Source organism: Eubalaena glacialis, chromosome 4 (assembly GCF_028564815.1).
Source record: "Eubalaena glacialis isolate mEubGla1 chromosome 4, mEubGla1.1.hap2.+ XY, whole genome shotgun sequence".
Classification (NCBI taxonomy): Eukaryota; Metazoa; Chordata; class Mammalia; order Artiodactyla; family Balaenidae; genus Eubalaena; species Eubalaena glacialis.
This window is the reverse complement of record NC_083719.1, coordinates 151,341,041-151,361,371: the sequence shown is the minus strand read 5'-3', so window position 1 is coordinate 151,361,371 and position 20,331 is coordinate 151,341,041. Positions and strand designations below refer to the sequence as shown.

The following is a 20,331-nucleotide window of genomic DNA, read 5'->3' as shown; positions in this document are numbered from 1 at the left end:
AGCTTTTCTGTTAAGCTTAGAAAATGAAACAAAAATATAGCTCCTTATACCTAAGAAACTGGGCTATAAAAAGGTGTGCCCAGGATGCTGGGGAGAGCATACTGGGAGAAGGCATTCTTGATGGATCCTCGTGTGGCTAAGAATCCAGATGGGGCATCGTCACCCAGCACCTGGGTCACTGGCCCTGATGATACTGGGTCTGTCACCACTGACAGTTCTGGGGCCTAGATCAGCCTATTCCCTCTGTCTGAGTGCAGGCAACCGATGGATGGTCTCCCCACTCTTAGAGGCATCAATGTCCCACTGTGTGTCTCCTCTTCTGGAAACTCCCATCCTTGTCTCCTTAGGTGCAGCCCTGGTCAGCAGCATCTCACAGGTCGGCGGACATTAAGTTGGAGGTCTGCTTGCCTTCTTCGGCAGGTTTGCCAGCCAGCTGCGTGGGAGAAGAGGATAAAGAGACACAACCCAAAATGGGGTTCTCATGAGCACCAAAGCAGGGCTTCCTGTCCCACTCACAAGGGCCGCTGAGCTGACCCCTCCCAGAACCCAGTGAGCCTGAGCTGCCGTGACTTTGATTGATGTGACCAGAAAGGCTGTGCCATGCAGTGGTTAGAACACAGGCTTTGCTGTTTCGTGGACCGTGTGAACTTGGGCAAGTCGCTTACCTAACTCTGTGAGCCTGATAAAATCCTCACAGTGGAAGGTCAAATGGGATCATGTTTGGAAAGGGCTTAGCATGGTGCCTGACTCACTGCACGCTCATGGTGAACTTGCAGTTATTACGGCAGCGGAGTTCTGCTTTAATAGCCCCCTGAGGATCAAGGTGTCAGTGGTACCTTCATCTTGAGCAAAGACTGACAGGTAACAATAGGAGACGGGACTTGAGAAGTCAGGGCTTGGAAACAAAACTTTTAAATAGTGGGATTCTGTGATATAAGCTGAATAGGAAAGTTCTTCCAAAAGAATTAAAAAGCACTTTTAGCTGCCCAGGCGCAGCAAGGGACAGCTATGGTTTCTCAGGTCCCAGGGGCCCTGCACACCATCTGGCACATTCCTGCAGCCCAGCTAGGGTCCATCCTGCTCAGGGCAGCCACCTGGGGGCCAAGAGGAGAACTGCACTCTGGGCATTTCTGGCCACTGTCTCCACCCTAGGGGCCCTGCCCATACCTCCCTGAGGGTGACCACATGTGCACACACGCATATACACACACGCCCCCATTTTCTCCTCTCTCCGCCTCCCCCTCTTCCCTTCCTCCTCCCCACACCCCCCCTTCCTTGCACTGTCTGGGTGCTCACCATCGTCTTGAAGAACTGATTTACTTTCTTCCGCTTGAGCGTCTTCTTGTCGCCTTCTGACAGAGGGAGGAAGGTCTGGCTGAGGCGGGGGGATGAGTTGGCCTCTTCCGTCCCGGGCATGCCGGCCACCGAGAGCGTGAGGGCTGCGGGAGAGCCGAGAGCCGAGGTGAGCGGTGGGCAGAGAGAGGGTGACTTCGGGGGGCACATGGGAGACGCGCGGGGGACAGAGATAGAATCCAGGGAGAACAGGTGGGGGGCCAGGCAGGAGGCGGGAGGCCCGAGTGCTGCCGTGCTGGGACTGTCGAGCCTGTCCGTCCACTGCGCTGAGGCCTGCCCAGCCCCGCACACGGCAGCCTGCAATGTGGCCCGATCGAGGCCTCGTCCAAGGGCTTCTGGGCTGGAAACACGGGTCCATGGTGGGGGAAGGCCCTGGCCACTGGGGCCCTGACGTCCTCAGGGAACAGGGCCTTTTGCCCAGGTCGGGGAGATCGTGTGGGCTCACTCTTGTCTTCCAACATGGAGAATCCAGAGGTCCCGGGAGGAGAGCATCTCCAACCAAGGTGTCATCTGGTGATTATGGCCCCCAGCTCAGAGTCACACAGATGACTCTGACCCTCGGTTTTGACTTTGGGTACCTGGGGGTAAGAGCACAGACCTCAAGGGCGTTGTGAGGCCTGCTGCGAGGACAAGAGTGAAACGGCCGCACAGGGGTGTCCTGCCTGGGGAGGCTGGGCAGTGGGGTACAGTTCCAGGGGCCTCCACTACTTAGTGGCTGGGACAGTCAGGAGATTGACATTCTCAGTGCCTCAGTTTCCTCATCCATACAATGGGGCTGGTCACATGATCTACTTCATAGGTTTGCGCTGAGGCTTAAATGAAACAACGAAGGAGGAACATTTGTCACCAAGCACAGAGTGGCCGACACCAGAGACTTGCCACGTGCCAGATGGAGCGCTCTTGGGCAGGCTACATCCCCAGTTAGAGCCCCAGGTCCCCCTCTGTGAATTAGCAAAGGTCATCTGTAAGCTGCAGACCTCCTCACCAGACAATGAATGAGTGATGGGGGAAATGGAAGTATCTGTGCATCCAACACTCTGCAACTGTAAGATGTGGCAGCAATTTCTGTAAGTCCCGGAAATAGCCTTGCAGGCCCCAGAGGGAAACACGGGCTGAGAGATTTACCAGGGGCAGACTTCCGATCCCTGGGCGGGCCTGGCTAACTGAGAACCCAGGACCACCTGGTGGGACGTACCACATTCCCAGTGGATCCTGAGCTCCAGAGTGACAGCAGCCCTCCACCCCAGCCCTGGTAGGGCCACAGAAGTGGGTGGGTGTGGGGAGAGCTCAGAGGACAGGGGGGCTGTGAGCAGAGCCTCTTACCCCCATGGTGCTTAGCTCACTTTGCTGTGTCGATATGGTTCCCACCCTCCTCCACCCCCAGACACCTCTACGCCCCCCGTGCTGGTGGTGGCAGGGTGCGTACCTGGGATGGTGGGCATGGACTGGCTGGCGAAACTCATCTGAGAGAGGATGGACGCCCTGGGGGCGACGGCCACATGCTCCGAAAGGTTGGTGTCACTCATGAACTCGTGCTTCCTGGAAAGCTGGATGAATATATCATGCCCACACGTGCATACAGAGACACACAGACACACACACACACACCACAGAGGCTTAGCATGAGGCAGTTCTAGGCCCTGAAAAGTCAGCGATAAGGGTTTGTCATGGCTTCTATGGACCCAGGCCCAAGTTCATTTATTCTGTTTTGTGTCACTCTATGCCAGCGTGCCATGCATGGTTGCACAGGTTGTATACTATACAACTCTGCTGTGTGTATGTGGGGTGGGGCGGGGGGGGGCATTCATTTAGACTATTGTGTGAATGACGCCCCCTAGAATTGTGAAACACAGTCTTGTTTCCAGCCTTCTCCCCCTGGCAAGAATAGCCTCTGAGGCCTACTGGGAAGTTTGTGGGGGATTCTTTTGTCGCTGGAAGGCATCTCAGCTGAGCCCTTGCCCTTTCATCCGGCAGCCCTCCCTTCCCAGGAGAGTAAATCCCTCTCCCCCTTCCAGGCTCCCAGAATGCTTTCAACAAACCTCTCTTTCAGGGGGAAGCTGGGGTTGAACCCAGGGCTGTCTGGTACCAAGTCTCATATTAAATAGTTATTAGTTTATAAGACAATAACTCTTAAAGTCAGGGCAGTGAGAATTTCATCTCTGCATCCCCAGCTGGGCTCCTGGTCCACTGGAAGAGCTTAGCAGAGTCTGAGATGTCAGTGGTTAGAATGGCCCTGGGGTGGGGATAGAGGGCCGAGGTGGAAACACCTGGCCCAGCCATGGGAGGACGGCTCTCCTGCTCAGTGGTGGACCAGGAAGCTTCTCCCCAGCCTCAGAGTCCTGTGCGATGTTAGAAAGGACACAGGGACAGCCTGGGTCATATCCCACTCTGTCACATCCAGGCTGCAGGGGCGCCAGCAAGCACTTCACCTCCCTGCCCCTCAGATGCCACCTCGGTAACCCCACTTCACTGTGAGAGTGAGGCTTCAGCGGCCCACGTCTCGGGGCCCCAGGCGGTGCGCCGGGCATGCAGTGGAGATCTGCCGATGGTGTCAGAGAAGATCCTGCCTTGGCCCCTCACCCGCTTCAGGTCTGCCGTGGGCTTCTCATCCGCAAACACCACACTGCTCCTCTTACTCCTCTTCTTGGACCTCCGCAGCTTGACCTCTGGCAGAGTGCTCCCTGGGAAGATCGGCTCCTCTTGTTCCACTTTTGGAGTCTTGGGAGGTGCTAATTCCAGGTCGAAGCTGAATGGCAAGAGCGACAGTAGTAAAAACTGCAGTTAGAGCTTCAGTGGAACTGTCTTGCAGGGACCCAGGCTGACTGAGCTGTCACCACGGGGTCGGGGGGTAGATCAGCTCACCTAGCAGAGTTTGGGGAGCCACTTGCTTAATTTGCAAACACTCAAAATACAGGGTGAAATAAAATTGAAGGCGGTGAGCCATAAGACTGGTGATAGGAAGAGAAAACTGGTTAAAAATATGGATCTGCATTCAAATCTATGCCACTTTTTAGCCGAATGACTTTGGGCAAGTCACTCAACCTCTCTGAGCCACCATTTCCTTTTCAGTAAACGGGGGTGTTTGCAGCAACCTTGCAGAGTAGCCAAGAGATGAGGTCAAGGACCCCTTAGCACATTCTCCCAGAGAGAGTTCTCCATCACAGGATCTGCTATTACATCAGTTGAGTCGGGCCGGGTCGCGCAGATGGCTCCAAGAAAGTGGAAGGGGAGAGGCTTTTCTTGGCCGAGGAGGGGAACCCCGACAGAGGTATAGGTAGGTACAGGAGGAGGAGCTCTGGGATGGGGAGTTGGTGGGGACGGGAGCCCCAGCAGAGGCAAGAAGATGAGGAGCTCAGGCTGGCTGATGGAGGTGGCTGGACGGGGAGCCTGTGGGCTGTGCGGTGTCCTGCTGGGTCCTCAGGAAAAGCCACCACACCTCTCTGGGCCTCGACTGACCCCCTGACAATGGCACTAAGCCGCACAGGGTAGTTGTGAGGGTTTTAATGAGGTGCCAGGTGGGGAAGGGCTTTCAAACAGAAGGGCACGGAGATGTAGAAGGACGGCCAAGGGCAGAAGGGCAAGAAGTGAGGCTTTGCTGAGGGCTAGGCTGGGGCAGGGGTACGGGGGGCTGCCTGGGGTGGGGACTGACCTCTCGGAGGTGACTTTGCTGGGCGTGCTGCAGTCAGAGTTCATGGAAGCCATGGAGATGATGGACATCTGCCTGTAGGAGCGCAGCATGGACCGGGGCCGGCCCACTCGCCTGTCCTCGAAGTCGGGCTGCGGGCGGGGAGAAGGGGGTGGTTAGCAGCCAGGTCTGATGTCGAGGCGGGGGGAAATGGGGTGACGTTGCCTCCGCATTACTGCTGCCTTCCTTCTTCACCTGCGTGGGGCAGAGCAAAAACTTCCTGGCTGGCTGAGGCTACGCGCAGCTGTCTAATAAAGAATTTGTCAGGCCTTTATTCCTGGTTCCTGGGAGATGATGTCTAAATCCTTGCAATTTCCCCACTGGTACGAGTGTCTTTATTTTTCATGGTGGCCCCTTCACACTGATGGGAAGACTCAGGATGGGGGCTGGCCAGAAAGACCAACCTTGGGATTACAGGTCTGGGACTCTGGGCCAGATAATATCAGCTCAGCCTCTGGGGAGGAAGGGGGACTGGAGATTGATGTCAATCACGTGGCCAATGATTCATTCAATCATGCCTATAAACCCCAGTAAAAACTCCAGACACTTAGGCTAAGGTGAGCTTTCCTGGCTGGTAATCACACATGGATGTGCCAGTATGATAAATACGGTGACATGTCCTGAGGACACAGAAGCTGTGTGTTTGGGACCCTCCCAGACCTCACCCTATGCTTCTCTTCATTTGGCTGGTCCTGATTTGTTTCCTTGATAATAAAACTGTAATCAGAAGTACAGTCATCCTTCAGTATCTATGACCTCCAAGAATACCAAAATCCAGGGATGCTCAAGTCCCTTACATAAAATGGCATAGTATTTGCATGTAGCCTACACATATCCTCCAGTATAATTTAAATCCTCTCTAGATTACTTATAATACCTAATGCAATGTAAATGCTATGTAAATAGTTGTAACTATAATGTAAATGTGAGGTAAACAGTTGCCAGCACAGCAAATTCAAGTTTTGCTTTTTGGAACTTTCTCGATTTTTCCCCCCAAGTATTTCTGACCCTCCGTTGGTTGAATCTGCGAATAGGGAACTCATGGATATGGAGGGAGGGCCGACTCCTTGACTTCTGTGAAATTATCAGACCTGAAGGGGTGGTGGGAATCTCCAAATTTGTAACCAGTTGGTCAGAGGTGCAGGTGGCCTGGGAACCGTGGTGTCTGAAGTGAGGGGAGTCTTGTGGAGGACTTTGCCCTTAACCTATGCAATGTCACCTAACTCTGGGTGGTTACCATCAGAACCGTACTGGAGTGTCACACAGGGAGTGCTGGAAGAGGCAACCTGTCTCATGGAAAAACTGTTGTGCCAGAAGATAAGAGACCTGAGTTCACCTCCATGCTTTCCAGTAACTCACTTCTCGTCTCTGGGCCTCAGTTTTCCCATCTGTAAAATCAGAGGGTTGGGCCAGATGGCCTCTGAAGGACCACTCAGCCCTGACGTTTTATGATGCTACTTTCTGGGGAAGAGGATAAAGAAGAAGTCTCGAGAGCACCAGGCTGATGGCCTCTTGAGGACACGGAGCTTATTAGTGGCCCAAAGCGCTGGCTTTGGAGGCCAACAGAACCAGGGGCAGTGACCTGCACTCACTTGTTACATAGCCTCTGGCAAGTCACTTACACCTAGGAACCTCCAGAAGAGACACAAGAGGTTAAAAATCACTCCCAGGCTTGTTGTGAAGACGAAATGACCTAAGTGCTTAGATTAGACTGGCACATAACAGGTGCTTCATCAACACTGCTTTTATTATTAGCACGGTCCCTTGAGTGCTAAGGCCTCAATTTGTAACTGGCGTTTATCTGGGGTGACTTTTGAGGGACCAAGTTTCCAGAAAGGTTCCCTGGATTGGCCCTGGCACTGCTGGCTCTCAGGTCCTTCTCATCAAGGGCCAGTTCCTTGGCTCCAATCTCATCATCCTCCCTGCCCCACCCCTCCCGGCCACAGGGACCACCAGTACCATCTCTCTGACACCGTACTCCTTCTCCACCTTCACTTTCAGGTTCTTGAAACATTCCTCCATCCGGTCGTGGAAGGGCCGCAGATTTTCTGACACCCTTTTCTCATGGATCTTAATCCCAGCTCCCAGGAAGGGGATCTGGAGAGAAAGGTGGTAAATGATGAGTCAAAGGTTGGCCACCTGGCCCCATGGAGGTGGTGGAAGCAAGTCTGCCTGCCGAGAATTTGTTGAGGGCTTTAGGGTCTTGGAAACCTTCAAGCGGGGTCACCAACCCTGAGAAATGGGAAAGCTGCATCCTTGGGGTTTGCTCTGAAAACAAGACCTCTAGGAGAAAGACCTCCGGCTGCCCTTGCCCCACAGGAGGGCTGGACGCCCCCCACCCCCATTAGAAGCCACGTGTTAGGGAAAGTCTGCACCTTACAGAATCTACTGAGGGGCAGAGTGTGAGACCAGAGGAGAGGACTCTCTGTTGCTTTGACTTAAAGCCTTGCCCAAGAAGTTCTTGGCAATGCAAAAGGGAAAGTATGATTGTCAGAGGCTGGGAGATAGGAGAAGGGAAGGGTTGAACAGAAAAGGAGGAGTGGGCACAGCCTGGTCTCACAACACAGGAGATCCAGTGATACCACCTCACGTGGTTGCTGAAGAAAGATACCGAGATGTTGACATCGTGGAGCTAACCAGCCAATAGGGAGTTTTAAAAAAGTGATGTAAAAAGCCTTGGGAAGATGAGAGGGGAAGAGATAATTGACGTGAGACAGTTAAGCTCTTATTTATCAACAGAGGGGGTCAATAAACACTGGCTAAATGGTAGATACAAGGACAGTAGCCAAGCCACAGTGGCTACGATGAGCAGGAACAGCTGAGAAAGTTCGTAGTGTGGCCTCAGGGAAACATACTGAGGGCTGCAAAGAGTAGAATATAGATCATTTTGAGGAAAAAAAATGTTTCCATGATGGTGACATAAAGACATTTCTGCCTCCTTCTCTTGGAGGGCTCCCCAAAATGACAAAGTGAAGGAGAAACTGAAATTCCATGAGACTAGGAGACATCTATGAACTTGGCCCACAGTACATCAGGTGGAAGGTGGATGGTAACTGACCTTCCAGGGCAGAGGAGGAGATGGTGGTAAGAGGCCAATCTGCCTCTGGGAAGCCAGGAGGGGCTCAGTGATTAGAGGCACCAGGTATCCCAGAAAAGCTAGAGTGAGTTGAGAGGCTGAAAACAGAGGGATGGGTTGAAATTCTGTGACAGGAGCAGTTAGGTGGCCAGGTCCCTACTGCTTTACGTGGTAGCCAAGTGTTATATTTTCCCATTTCCCCAAGAAGCAGGAGCTTATCCTCTAGAACAATTAGAACAAACAGCTATGGGGGCTGAGGGGTACCAGGCACAACAGAGGGCAGGGATGAGGAGCCAAACAGGAAATAGGGGGTTGAGGGAAAGTCTGCACACTAATAGACAGTGAGACCTTCACTTTCCAGTCCCCAAATTGTCAGCAGTGCAGGAGCCAGGGGTACCTTCATATGCAATAGCTTGAAGGGTCTGTCCTGGAGAAAGTGAATGGCGCATGTTACACAGACGTTTGTGGATCACTCAGTTACCATATGTAATGCCATCCAGGTGACAATACCTTCTCTCTTGTGCACAGAAATTCATTCAGCTTTTTTAGTGCCCCACTCTTTACTATGAACAGACTGCCAAGGATCACCAGGCATTGAAGGAAATTCTCCAGTGTGGAAGACAGAGATCAGAACCAAAAGATAGGAAAAAAAGCAAAAAGGGAGGGAGGGAGGGAGTAAGGGAGAGAGGAAGAAAAGAATGAATGGACTAACATGGAAGAAACAGAGAATGAAGAGAGCTTAAGAAAACTTTATTTTTTAAAAAATAACTAATATATAGAAAAAGAAAAAATTTTCTATCCATGAAACAAGACAAAGATTTTATTTAAAAAAGAAAGGAATGGGACTTCCCTGGTGGCGCAGTGGTTAAGAATCGCCTGCCAATGCAGAGGACATGGGTTTGAGCCCTGGTCCAGGAAGATCCTACATGCCACGGAGCAACTAAGCCCATGCGCCACAACTACTGAGCCTACGAGCCACAACTACTGAAGCTCGAGTGCCTAGAGCCCGCGTTCTGCAACAAGAGAAGCCACCGCAATGAGAGAGTAGACCCCGCTCACCGCAACTAGAGAAAGCCCACGCGCAGCAATGAAGACCCAACACAGCCAAAAATAAATAAATAAATTTATAAAAAAAAGAGAAGGGAATGATAATGGAAATACTACATATCAAAACTAATGAGATATAAAGTTTTTAATGGAGATAAATGTATAGCTTTAGTTTTACATGTTAGAAAAGACAGAAAATCAATTAGCTAAGTATCCATCTCAAGATATTAGTAGAAGAACAGCAAAACTAAACCCAAAGAGAGTAAAAGGAAGGAAATAATAAAAGTAAGAGTGGACATGAATGAAAAAGAAAACAAACTGACAACACAGAGGATTGACAAATCCAAAAGTTGGTTCTTTGAAAAGACAAAAACATTGATAAACACCTTAAAGGGCTAATAAAAAAAATAGAAGGTACCAATAACCAATATCAGAATTTAAAAAGGAGTATCACTATAGGAAGTACAAGCATTATAAAAGATCATAAGAGGATATTATAAAAAAGTTTATGTCAATAAATTTAATATTTAGATAAAATGGACAAATTGCTAGAAAAATACAACTTACCAAAAAGGGGACAAAAGAAATAGGAAATCTGAAAACTATTACATTAAATACATACTTTAAAACATTCCTGGCCCATATGGCTTCACAGACAAATTCTAGCAAACATTTAAGGGATAAATAAATGCCAACTTTATACAAATTCTTAAAAATTTTTAAAATAGGGAGTAATTTTCAACCCACTTTTTGAGACCAGGGTAACTTTGTTACAAGAATTGAACAAGGATATTATAAAAAAGGAAAATTATAGGTTAATATCTCTTTTGAGCATAGACACAAAAATCCTGAAGAGCATATTTTCAAATAGAATTCAGAAATATATAAAAATGATAATACATTATGACCCAGTGGGATTTATGTCATACATGCAAGGTTGGTTTAATAGTCCAAAATCAACTAATATAATTCACTAAATTAGCATAATAATGAAGAAAAACAATATGAGTATCTCAATAGATGCATAAAAGGCATTTGACAAATTAAAAACCCATTCATGATAAACTAGCAAACTAGGCATAGAATGGGACATCATCTTTAAAACATCCCACTCTGTGAAATACTGACTCTTGCCCTGATGTGGGAGACATCAGGGCAAGATGTACTCTCTCTCTTCTTATACTCATCAGTGCAATGAGGGAAGAAAAATAACTAAACAGTATAAAATTGGAACAGAAGAAGTAAAACTTTTTATATTAGCAGATGATATGTTTGTCTGTAGAACATCCAAAAGAATGTACAAACAATTTGACTTATTAAGTGAATTTAGTAAGGTTGCTGGATACAAGGTAAACATACCAAAAAAAAAAAAAAAAATTGTGATGATATTGACAAACAAAAAGAGAAATTAAAAAAATACCATTTATAATAGTTAAAAATATCAAATACCTTAAAACAAATCTAATAAAATTTGTGAAAGACCTTTCTAGTGAAAACTACAAAACTTTGCTGAGTGAAATTAAAGAACTAAAGAAAGGGAGAGAGATTCCATATTCATGTACTGGAAGAATCAATTATCATTAAAACAGAAATTCTTCCTAAATTAATCTACGTGCCTAATATATTCCTATTCAAAATCTCAATGTGTTTTGGGGGTGTGTGAAAATTGGCAAGCTGATTTAAAAATTTATATGGAAATACAAAGAACTAGAAGGACCAAGACAAATTTGAAAAAAAAATTGCAATACTGTCACCATCAGATCTCAAGAGTTACTATAAAGCTACAGTAATTAGGAACAGTATGGCATTGGACAAACAGACCAATGGAATAGAGTAGAAAGTCCAGAAACAGACTGACACCTATATGATCACTTTATGTCAAGGTATAGAAAAATAATTTACCCCTTACTTCATGTCAGTCAAAATGGATCATATACTTAAGAGTATAGGACAAAATAATAAAACTTCCCAATAAAACACAGGAAATATCGTCATGATCTTGGGATAGCCAGAGATTTCATAAAGTGAAGACAAAAGTAATAATCATTAAAAAAATTGATAAATTGGACCTCATTAAAATTACAAACTTCTGTTCTTCAAAAATACATCATTAGAAAGTAAACAGACAAGCCACAGACTGAACGAAGATATTTGCAATACATATATTTGACAAAGGACTCATATCTAGAATATATATAAACTCCTATGAATTATTAATAAAAAGACAATTCAGTTAATAAAATAAGTAAAAGATGTGAACAAACATTTCACAGAAAGGTTATTCAATTAGCCAATAAACACATGGAAAGGCGATGAACACCGTTGCTCGCAAAGGAAATGCAAATTAAAATTAAACGAGACACCACCTCACAACCACCAGAAAGACTAAAATTAAAGACTCACAGTATCATGCGTCAGCGAGAATGTGGAGCAACCTAGACTCACAGAAGTTCTTGGTGGGAGTGTAAATTGGCTCAGCCACTTTGGAAAACTGCTTCTTGGTATCCAGTAAGGCTAAAGATGAACGCATAACCCAGCACTCCCACTACTAGATAGATAGTGAGGACACTGAGTGCTTATGCCCATCAAAAAACATGAACAAGAATGTTCATACAACTCTTTCCATACTATCCAAAACCTGAAAACAACCCACCATCAACAGGAGAATGGATATATACATTGGTATATTATTGGTATATTGTATAGTCACACAATGGATAACACTTAGAACAAAAAAAGAAAAACTCTTGCATGTAACAGCCTGGATGAATCACAAAGGCATTACAGTGAAAAAAAGAAGCCAGACACACAGTAACACATACTGTATAATACCATTTTTACGACGTTCAAGAACTGACAAAACTAATCTATAGTGATAGAAGTTTGGCAGTTATCTGTTAAAGCCAGATATTCTCACATACCATAACCGAGCAATTCCACACCTAGGTATACATCCAACAGAAATTGTGCATGTGTGTGCCAAAAGGACACACACAAAGATGTTCAGAACAGCACGACTTGTAATACCCTCAAACTGAAATCAACCCAAATCTCCATCAGTTGAAAAATAAATAAATATGTTTTGGCACAGTTATACAGTCCAGCTGCATAGACTATTATACATCAATGAAAATGAATAAGTGATTGCTATGTACAACAAAATAAATCAATTTTAAAACATAACAGTAAACAAAATAAGTTAGACACAAAAGAAGGCACACTGTGTGATTCCATTTATATATAGGTCAAAAACAAGCAAAAGTAAACTATAGTGTTCAGAAATGAGTGCTTGGGTGGTTAAAAAGTATTTTTAGAAAGCAAGTAAATGGTTACTGTAAAAGCAGGAGAGGGGTCAACCTTGGGGAGGGCTGGCAATGACTAAAAGAAGGTACAAGAGAGGTTTCTGGGTGTTAGAGGAATTCTGCTTCTTCATCTGGTGGTGGCCACATAAGTATACACTGTGACAACTCAGTGTGCTGTATATTTTTGTTACGTGCAGTTTTCTGTATGTAATATTCTGTGAAATGTTTACAAGAAGAATGTACTGTAGACATCTTTCCATGCCAATAAATAGAGAGAAAATCTTTACAAAGGAAAAAATTAAGAAGCAATCACTCTTGAAATCCATGAAATCTTGAACACATAATGTACTTTGCATGTCTAGCTTCTGTTGGGTTGTTAGCGGTGCAAGTACATCTCCCTTTGAAATCTAAGGGTCTCGTGTTTTGAGAAAATCCAAAGTGAATCTGGCTTTGGCAAACCAAGACCCAATCTATAATTAAGCTCCAAGAAGGGAGGGAGGGAGCAGGCCCACAATTTTATCCAGCGCTTTATTTCTGTTGCCTGGCACACAGTTGGGACTCAATATATATTTAAGTTGCAAGAATGAATGGAATAAAATGGAAGAGCTAATCTGCTGTGTGTAACGTAAAAAAGGTCACCTTCACCCTGAGCAGGGCAGCATCTTTTGAGTATTTAGGATGCTGGACTCTTGAGTGGGAGGAATGCGGCCCAGGGCAATCCCCTTTGCAGGCTCTTAGAAGCTGTAACATCAAATACATGCTTTCAAAGTCTCCTTTCTTTGCTTGTGGTGCCGCTCTATTAACTGCCAGACTTTGGAAGAATTTCCTTAAAAGGCACAGCCTGGTATCAGCTGTGCTGTGAGGCCAGAGTCTGGTCCATGCTTTGGGTGCAGTGAATACAGCCCAGGGCGTCCATCACCAGGTGATAAGACATGCGCAGTAGAGAGGCCCAGGACAGTGAAATGGATTGAGAATGATGCCCAACAACCAAACACATTTGTGTGACATGTTAGCCCTCCCTGGGGCACCCCAGAAACAGCTGAGGAAGGAAACCAACCAAAGCTGAGTCTTCCTGCTTCCCAAGTTGGGGATGGGGAGGGGGACTATCATTATTTGCGTATTAAAGGACATGATGACCTCGGAAGGCTGGGGCTCTTGGGGATGCTTGGGTTTCACAGGAGGCACAAGGTAAGAAGGGAGAGAAAATTCCAGACTCACAAAATGCATTCAGGAGAGTGTATCTGTGCAGCGCCTGGCGTTTTATTTTTAAGGCCTCACTCTGCATAAATTGGCAGAGGCAGAGAAGGACCTGAATTAGGAATCCTTATTTTAAGAAAAGAGGCTGCACCCAATGCTTCTCATTCCCTAATTCCCCTAGAGTGACAAAAACTCCCTACCACAGTAGTTCGCTTGTCTTTGCACTGTGACTAGCAAGAAGGGAGGAGGGAGGGCTGGCAGCTGCAGACGCTGCCCCCTGCTGCCCTGCTCGCCTCCCCGGCCTCCCCCCAGCGCACCCTCCACAGCCCACCCTGCGCCCTGGGTGCTGGGTGGTCCGTGGAAAGCAGGGAGATGTTTGAGGAGGGGCTGCTGCAGGCCTAGACCAGGAGCCTGGTCCTCTGAATGCCTCTGGGCGAGGGGTCTGTGGATTGTTTCTTCTCTAGGGAGTGGCAGAGAGCAGGAGAGAGCAGGAGGGAGAGAAAACACGGGAGAGGGAGCCAGAGAGAAAGCAGAGAAGGAGGGAGGGCAGTGGAGAGAGATGAGGAAGGGAAGCAGAGCCAGGAGTGAGGTGTGAGGGGGGCAGCAGAGAGAGGCCGAAGTCAGAGCAGGGGCGGGGAGAAGCCAAGAACTTCTAAGGAGAGGAGAAAGACAGAGACAGACGCACAGCAAGAGTCAGAGAGAAGGAGATCGTGGAGGGAAGGGGCAGAGGGACAAGGATGCAAGGAGAGGACAGAGAAGCAGATAGCAGGATAAAGCAGGCGGGAAGGACAGTCCTTCCACGGTGCCGGGCTGGGCTCCGGAGGGATGAGCAGCTTGTGCAGAGTGCAGACCCTTTGCCCGAAAACCAACCAAACCGAGGCCTCGATTATTTTCGAAACCTGATATCCATCTGAGCATTATCTGCAACAAACTGGGTCAGCCTTAGGAGGAGGAGAGGTGGGGTAGGGGCCGAAGTCTTCCATTATCTGACTGGTGGGTGCTGGGTGTGGTGGGAGGTGGTGGGAGGTGCGTGGGACCCTGGCTTTCACTTCAGTCCCACTGGGAGAAGCCACCTCCTGAATTCAACATCCAACAGGGCAGTCTTAGCAACACGCACTGCAGCATCTCTGCCCGGCGCCAGTGCAGCACCCCAAGGGTGCAGCACCCCAAACCCCGCTTCCACGATGCACCCGCTCAGGTGAAGACAGAGTCAGAAGAAAGGCCAAAAGCCAAAGGGCAGGAGAGCAGGTGAAACTCGGCCATACCAGCCAGAGGCTAGCAGAGGGCAAGCGAACCAGGGAGGGGAAAGGACGGACACAGGGCTGGCCCTGTGCTATCCCCAGTCCGCCTCTGCTTTACCTGCCACGCAATCAGGTCCTTGAGGCGGCTCAGCTTGTCCTGGTCTTCGGGGTGGTCCCTGGTGTACTCTTCAGTGAAGAAGGCCTAGGAGGACAGACAGACATTGGGGGTTTCCTGTTCCTTTGCTGTGGACCCCACGACCCACCTCTCTGGCCCTGGGAGAGGATTCCATTTGACAGGGGCAGGAATGAGGCAATTCCTACGTGGGTGGGCAACAGTCAGGGACGTGTAGGGATCTGAGGATCGGTATCCACTGGGAAAGGGTCACAAACCCCAGGGAAATCGTTCTTGAAGAGGGGTCTCTGGACCCGCAGCAGCATCACCTGGGAACTTCCCAGAGATGCAAATTCTCAGGCCCCACCCGGACGTACTGAGTCAGAACCTCTGGGGTCGGAGGTGGGGTGGAGGCAGCTGTGTGTGAAGAAGCCCTGCCGGGGATTCTGCTGCCCAGGCAAGGCACCGTCCCAGGCGAGAAAACTCAGTAACGAAGTTCACCTGGTGGGCTTTCCAGCTCACCTCCCTCATCGTGTGTGACCCTGGCAGCCCCAGCTCCTTCTCGGCTCCTGTTCTCAGTGTGTGCACATATATACACAGACATATCACCCCTCAAGGCTGAACAAAGGATTACCAATGGATGACTCTACGGGGTGTCCAAGGGTAGCTGGAAGGGCTAACTGGAATTACTGTCCATGAGTTATACTATTGTGCCGTATTCCTAGTTTTACATCAATGAATGACATGGAAAAGATAATAAAGAGTTCATCATGAGATATATGAGAATGAAGAGTCATTTTCCCTCAGCGTCCCATTAACGTATGGCCTAGGTGAAAGCCAAATAAGGACTTTCTATTCTATTTCAGCGCTGGGAAAGGTTATGTGTCCTTATTGAGTAATTATTTTCCCCCAGTGGAAAATGTGACTCATGTAACTGATGGCTTTTCCCTTTTCACCACGGACACCAGGAGGCTCAAAAATGAAATCTGTGGCTGAAATGTGTGGGGATTTCTTGGAGGGTCCTTATGACCTGAATATCTAGATTATAACTCTCGCTTGAGAGTTGATCTCCCATCCCTTCTGTATTTTCACAGATTCCGTGTTTCATTCCTTCCCATTTCTAGAGGTCATTTCCATCATCTATAGAAGAGATGGCTTTACACAAGTAGCATGTACTTTGATTTGTGGCACTTGACTTTTATGGTCTGGCTCGTGGACATCCCAGAGCGTTTTCTTGACAAAGGTATCTCGATGTGCCCAGTGGGATAAGGGACCTCTATGACCCCTGACAGAGCATGGCATTGAGGGTGGGAAGGAGATGAGAGTGAGGCTATAGAAACTCTGGAAGGTGTATGAGGTCTAAACAAGCTTAAGTGTCCTTTTGAGGGACAAACAGCCACAGTTAAGATGAGTGGCATGTAGCTGTGTCTGCTCTGGGCCCTCCTGCCACTGCTCTGTCCCCACCAGGGCCTGGAGAGGGAAGCTCTCACCTTCTCATACTTGGCGAACCCTCCCATGACAGCAGGGTCCACGATTCCATTCAGGAGCATGGAGAGCGGGTTAATGGGGAGGCTTTCGTCACTCTGGTACTGGTTTATCATCATCAGGATCTTCTCGTTGGCCATGGACATGGTTTCGATGGCGTTCTCCAGAGGGCTAATTGTGGTCTGTTGAAAATGAGATCACCAAGAAGAAAGGGCCTCAGCAGGTTGCTTTAAAAATAGATAAAATTATCGGTATTGATTTCATTTGGGGTTGGAATTCAAATGAGGCACTGCTCCCCAAGGGGCTGTAGCAGGCTCTTGTGGTAATTACTGAGCCCTGGGGGTTGTTAGCTGTCTGGGGAGAGACAGGCTGAATTTGTGCTTAGCGAGAGAGGGATCTCCCTGGGGAGATGAAGGCAGGAAGTGTCAGGCACTTGCTGGGGTTTCAGAGGCTGGATGTGCTCCAGGGAGGGTTTTTCTTCTTATTACCTAGTGAAAGACGCTCCAATTCAACCCATCTGGTATTGGTTGTGCACCTACTATGTGTGAGCACTTAGCTGGAGGGATTAGAGCAGCTGACGATATGATCATCCGGCCTGGCCCACAGTAGGTCCCAAGACTTGTTGTATGAGGGGTCACTGCTCCAAGGTAGATTCGGTTTAGTTGGGAAGATAAAACTAACCACCTCTTCAACACCTCTTAGAAAGCAAGATAAACAGAGTGCCATCAGGTGCTAACTGGCATAACAGTGGTTCCCAAGAGCATGGGATCTAGAGTAAAACACTGAACAAGAAGTCTGCAAACTTTTTCTGTGCAAGGGCCAGATGTTGTCTGTGGCAACAACTCTGTTACTGTAGGAAGAAATCAGCTACAGGCAATATGTAAATCAATGAGCATGGTGGTTCCAATAAAACTATTTACAAAATTAGGCGCAGGTGGGCTCTGGCTCATAGGCCATAGTTTCCTGACTCCTGAACTAAACTAAGCAAATAAAAATGAGTGCACATCTCAGCCATTTTTTCTGTGTGACCTTGGGCAAGTTTCCTAAACGTTCTGAGCCTCAGTTGACTTACTGGTAAAATGAGGAAAAGAAAACCTACTTCAAAAAGTAGCTGGTAGTTATTGTTATTAACTCTTGTAGGTGTCAGGACAGGAACTAGCAGCTGTCCTAAGAAGGGGAGACTCCCTGGGTGGGGCTGCAGGGAAGGGCGAAGTAATCTGGGAAAACTTCATGGAGGAGGGGACCCTAAGTGTTGCCATCTGTTCAGTGGTGGTGCTACAGGGCCTGCTTCAGTGGGGACATAGCAAAGATTAGTTGAGATAATATGACACTTGACTTATAGCAGAGTTCTTTAAAAAGAATATACACATCAATTTTCACTGCAAAGTAAAGGAGCTGTTACAGTGGATTACTGGACTGAATGTCAATATTATGACATAGCATGAGTGTGTTTCATGTTTGGTAATTGCAATCATTGTTGCTTTTGTTGTGGTCATCCATTTACAATGCTTGGTGTCAGTCTATTTATCTCTTGTAAAAATAAAATACTGTGTGTGTGTGTTTGTGTGTGGAAAAAAAAAAAAGCAAAATAATAAAATAGGCAAGCCATGGTGTCCCCTCCCCAAAAAAAAAAAAAATAGCTCTCTCTTCTACCCCATTTATGTGTATGTATAAATGCATTTATTTATTATTGATTGTTTGGATTTTAGTATCCTTTTTAGGATTGGGCAAGAGGCCTTAGAAATGTGCAAGGTTTTGTCATTGGAACTGAAAATCCCTGTATTCTGAGATTCTCCAAGCACTGAATCTTTAACTTAAGGAAAACCAGAAAACCTGAACATCACCTAGGCAAGACCGTCAAAAGATTTTCTCTGCCCAGGGCTCTGCATAAATAAATGAGCTTCCTGAAATAAGTAATAAGAATTAAAAATATGCATGCTTGTGTTAAAAAAAAAAAAAAAAGTGCACCTGCTAGTTATTGTAACTGTTGAGTATATGTAAAGGGGAGAACCAGCCTCTACAGCCATGCTCTTGGTCATCTTCTTAAACCATTTCCTTAAATCCCTGTGAAATCTTAGCCTCCTCGCCCCCCTTCCTTGTTTCTGAACATTTTTGAAAATGGCTGTCTCTGCAGTGAGAAGGCCCTGGGAGTAGGCTCTCTCCTCTCTCTCTCTGTGATACAAGACACAGTGACACACAATGTCATCCTCTTTCCGTCGCACATGCACACACACACTCAAACACGCAAACACATGTGAGTGCACATACACACACACACACACACACACACAGCTGGGGGGGAAGGCTGCTCGGCCTGGTAGAGGCGGCAGCCCATGTTCCACAAGCTGCAACCCATGGTCCAGTTTCTGTCAAGCACACAGACCAACCCTGCAGGGGCTTCTCCAAGCTGAGGTCTAGACTCAGTTCTAAAGGAAAATCTATCACAACCACTTGGACTGAGCCCAGTACCACACCTGGATTTCAACAATAGCCTGGTATGTCTGAGAGACTCATGCTTTACGGTGAGTTATTAAAAATGGAAAGTCCTGTTGATTGGCTTTCTTCCTCATTTCTGAAGCTATTTTTGTATCCCTACGTCTTTAACCTCGTTACAGACAACAGGACAGAGAATGAGAATGAACACTTCTTTGGATTCTCTCCTCTGGACGTTTGTGTAGATGAGTACATCACTCTCAGAGCAGAGCGATGGGGGTTACATATTTGGTGGAAGACCTGGAGGTCGGGAGCTGGTAACAGTTATAAAAGCACTGATCACGGTAAAAGAGATGGCGCCATTTGTGGACTGCCTCCTCTGTGCCAGCCCATGCTGGGTGTGTCCCACACGTGCTCTCATTCAATTCCCCCAGCAACAGGTAAGTCCTTCACCTAAGGGTAGATGGGGCAGCGCTGGGGAGAAAGCACCAGTGTCCTAATTCCAAAGGTGAGCTTCTCCCCCACATACAGACCACACTCTGCTACCAAACTTGCCGTACACTGGCTGTTAGGACTTGGTCAAGCCCTCAAATCTCTGGTCTCTTTCCTAAGCTGAGCCTCAGTTTCCTTACCGGCAGCACAGGTGTATAGCCCTTGCCCAGCTTGCTGTGCGGGGAAAATGAATTATCCTGGAAAATACAGTCAGCCCTCCATACCCTTGGGTTTTGCATCCTTGGATTTAACCAACCTCGAATTCAACCAACCACTGATACAGAGGCCCAACTGTATTCACTGTACTTACGCCCTTTTATGTAAGGGACTTAAACACCTGCGGATTTTGGTATCAGTGGAGGCTCCTAGAACCAACACCCTCAGATACTGAGGAATAACTGTACTTTGGAAACAATTTTAAAGGCACTCGGGAAAGTGGTGATAATCCCTTGCAATCGAGTGGTGTTTCATATTCCTCAAAGGCATCTCCCACATATCACCTTCATAAATCCTCTTAGGAAACCTCTGAACTGCGTAAGACAGACATTGTTATTACAACCTACTTCTACCACTGATCACTTTGGCAGTTCAAGTCCCATCTTTGAGCTTCAGTTTTCTCATATGCAAAATAATTTAAATAGACAAGGACTAGGAATGGGGTTGCACATAGGAGATGTGTAGGCCAAACTGGGCCTGGGTCTGTCATTTAGCCAGCACGTAAGTTCTAATTTAAAAAAAAACTAATTCAGCTGGAAGGAGTTTGCCACAGCTTCTACCACTCCCCGTTGTCTGAATGTGACGAGTTCACATATTTACAGTATCTTCCTGGGCTCTGAAGGTATTTGAATTTGTAGCTCTTGGATTAAATGACCTTCAGAGTGTCTTTCAGCTCTGAAATTCCATAGTTT

General features: G+C 47.3%; 1 protein-coding gene across 1 annotated transcript in view; it reads right to left on the bottom strand.

Annotated features, from left to right (window-relative positions):
* Positions 1-228: 228 nt before the first annotated feature.
* The window catches only part of DOCK2 (dedicator of cytokinesis 2), a 416,651-nt gene continuing 396,548 nt past the window's right edge, over positions 229-20,331 (bottom strand). The window contains exons 45-52 of the mRNA XM_061188995.1: positions 16,504-16,680; positions 15,020-15,103; positions 6,998-7,135; positions 5,003-5,130; positions 3,934-4,099; positions 2,780-2,900; positions 1,297-1,439; positions 229-433 (exon numbers count right to left, since the gene is read on the bottom strand). Coding sequence (XP_061044978.1) covers positions 371-433; positions 1,297-1,439; positions 2,780-2,900; positions 3,934-4,099; positions 5,003-5,130; positions 6,998-7,135; positions 15,020-15,103; positions 16,504-16,680 — 1,020 coding nt within the window. The 3' untranslated portion in view covers positions 229-370. The remainder of the gene's footprint in view (positions 434-1,296; positions 1,440-2,779; positions 2,901-3,933; positions 4,100-5,002; positions 5,131-6,997; positions 7,136-15,019; positions 15,104-16,503; positions 16,681-20,331) is intronic.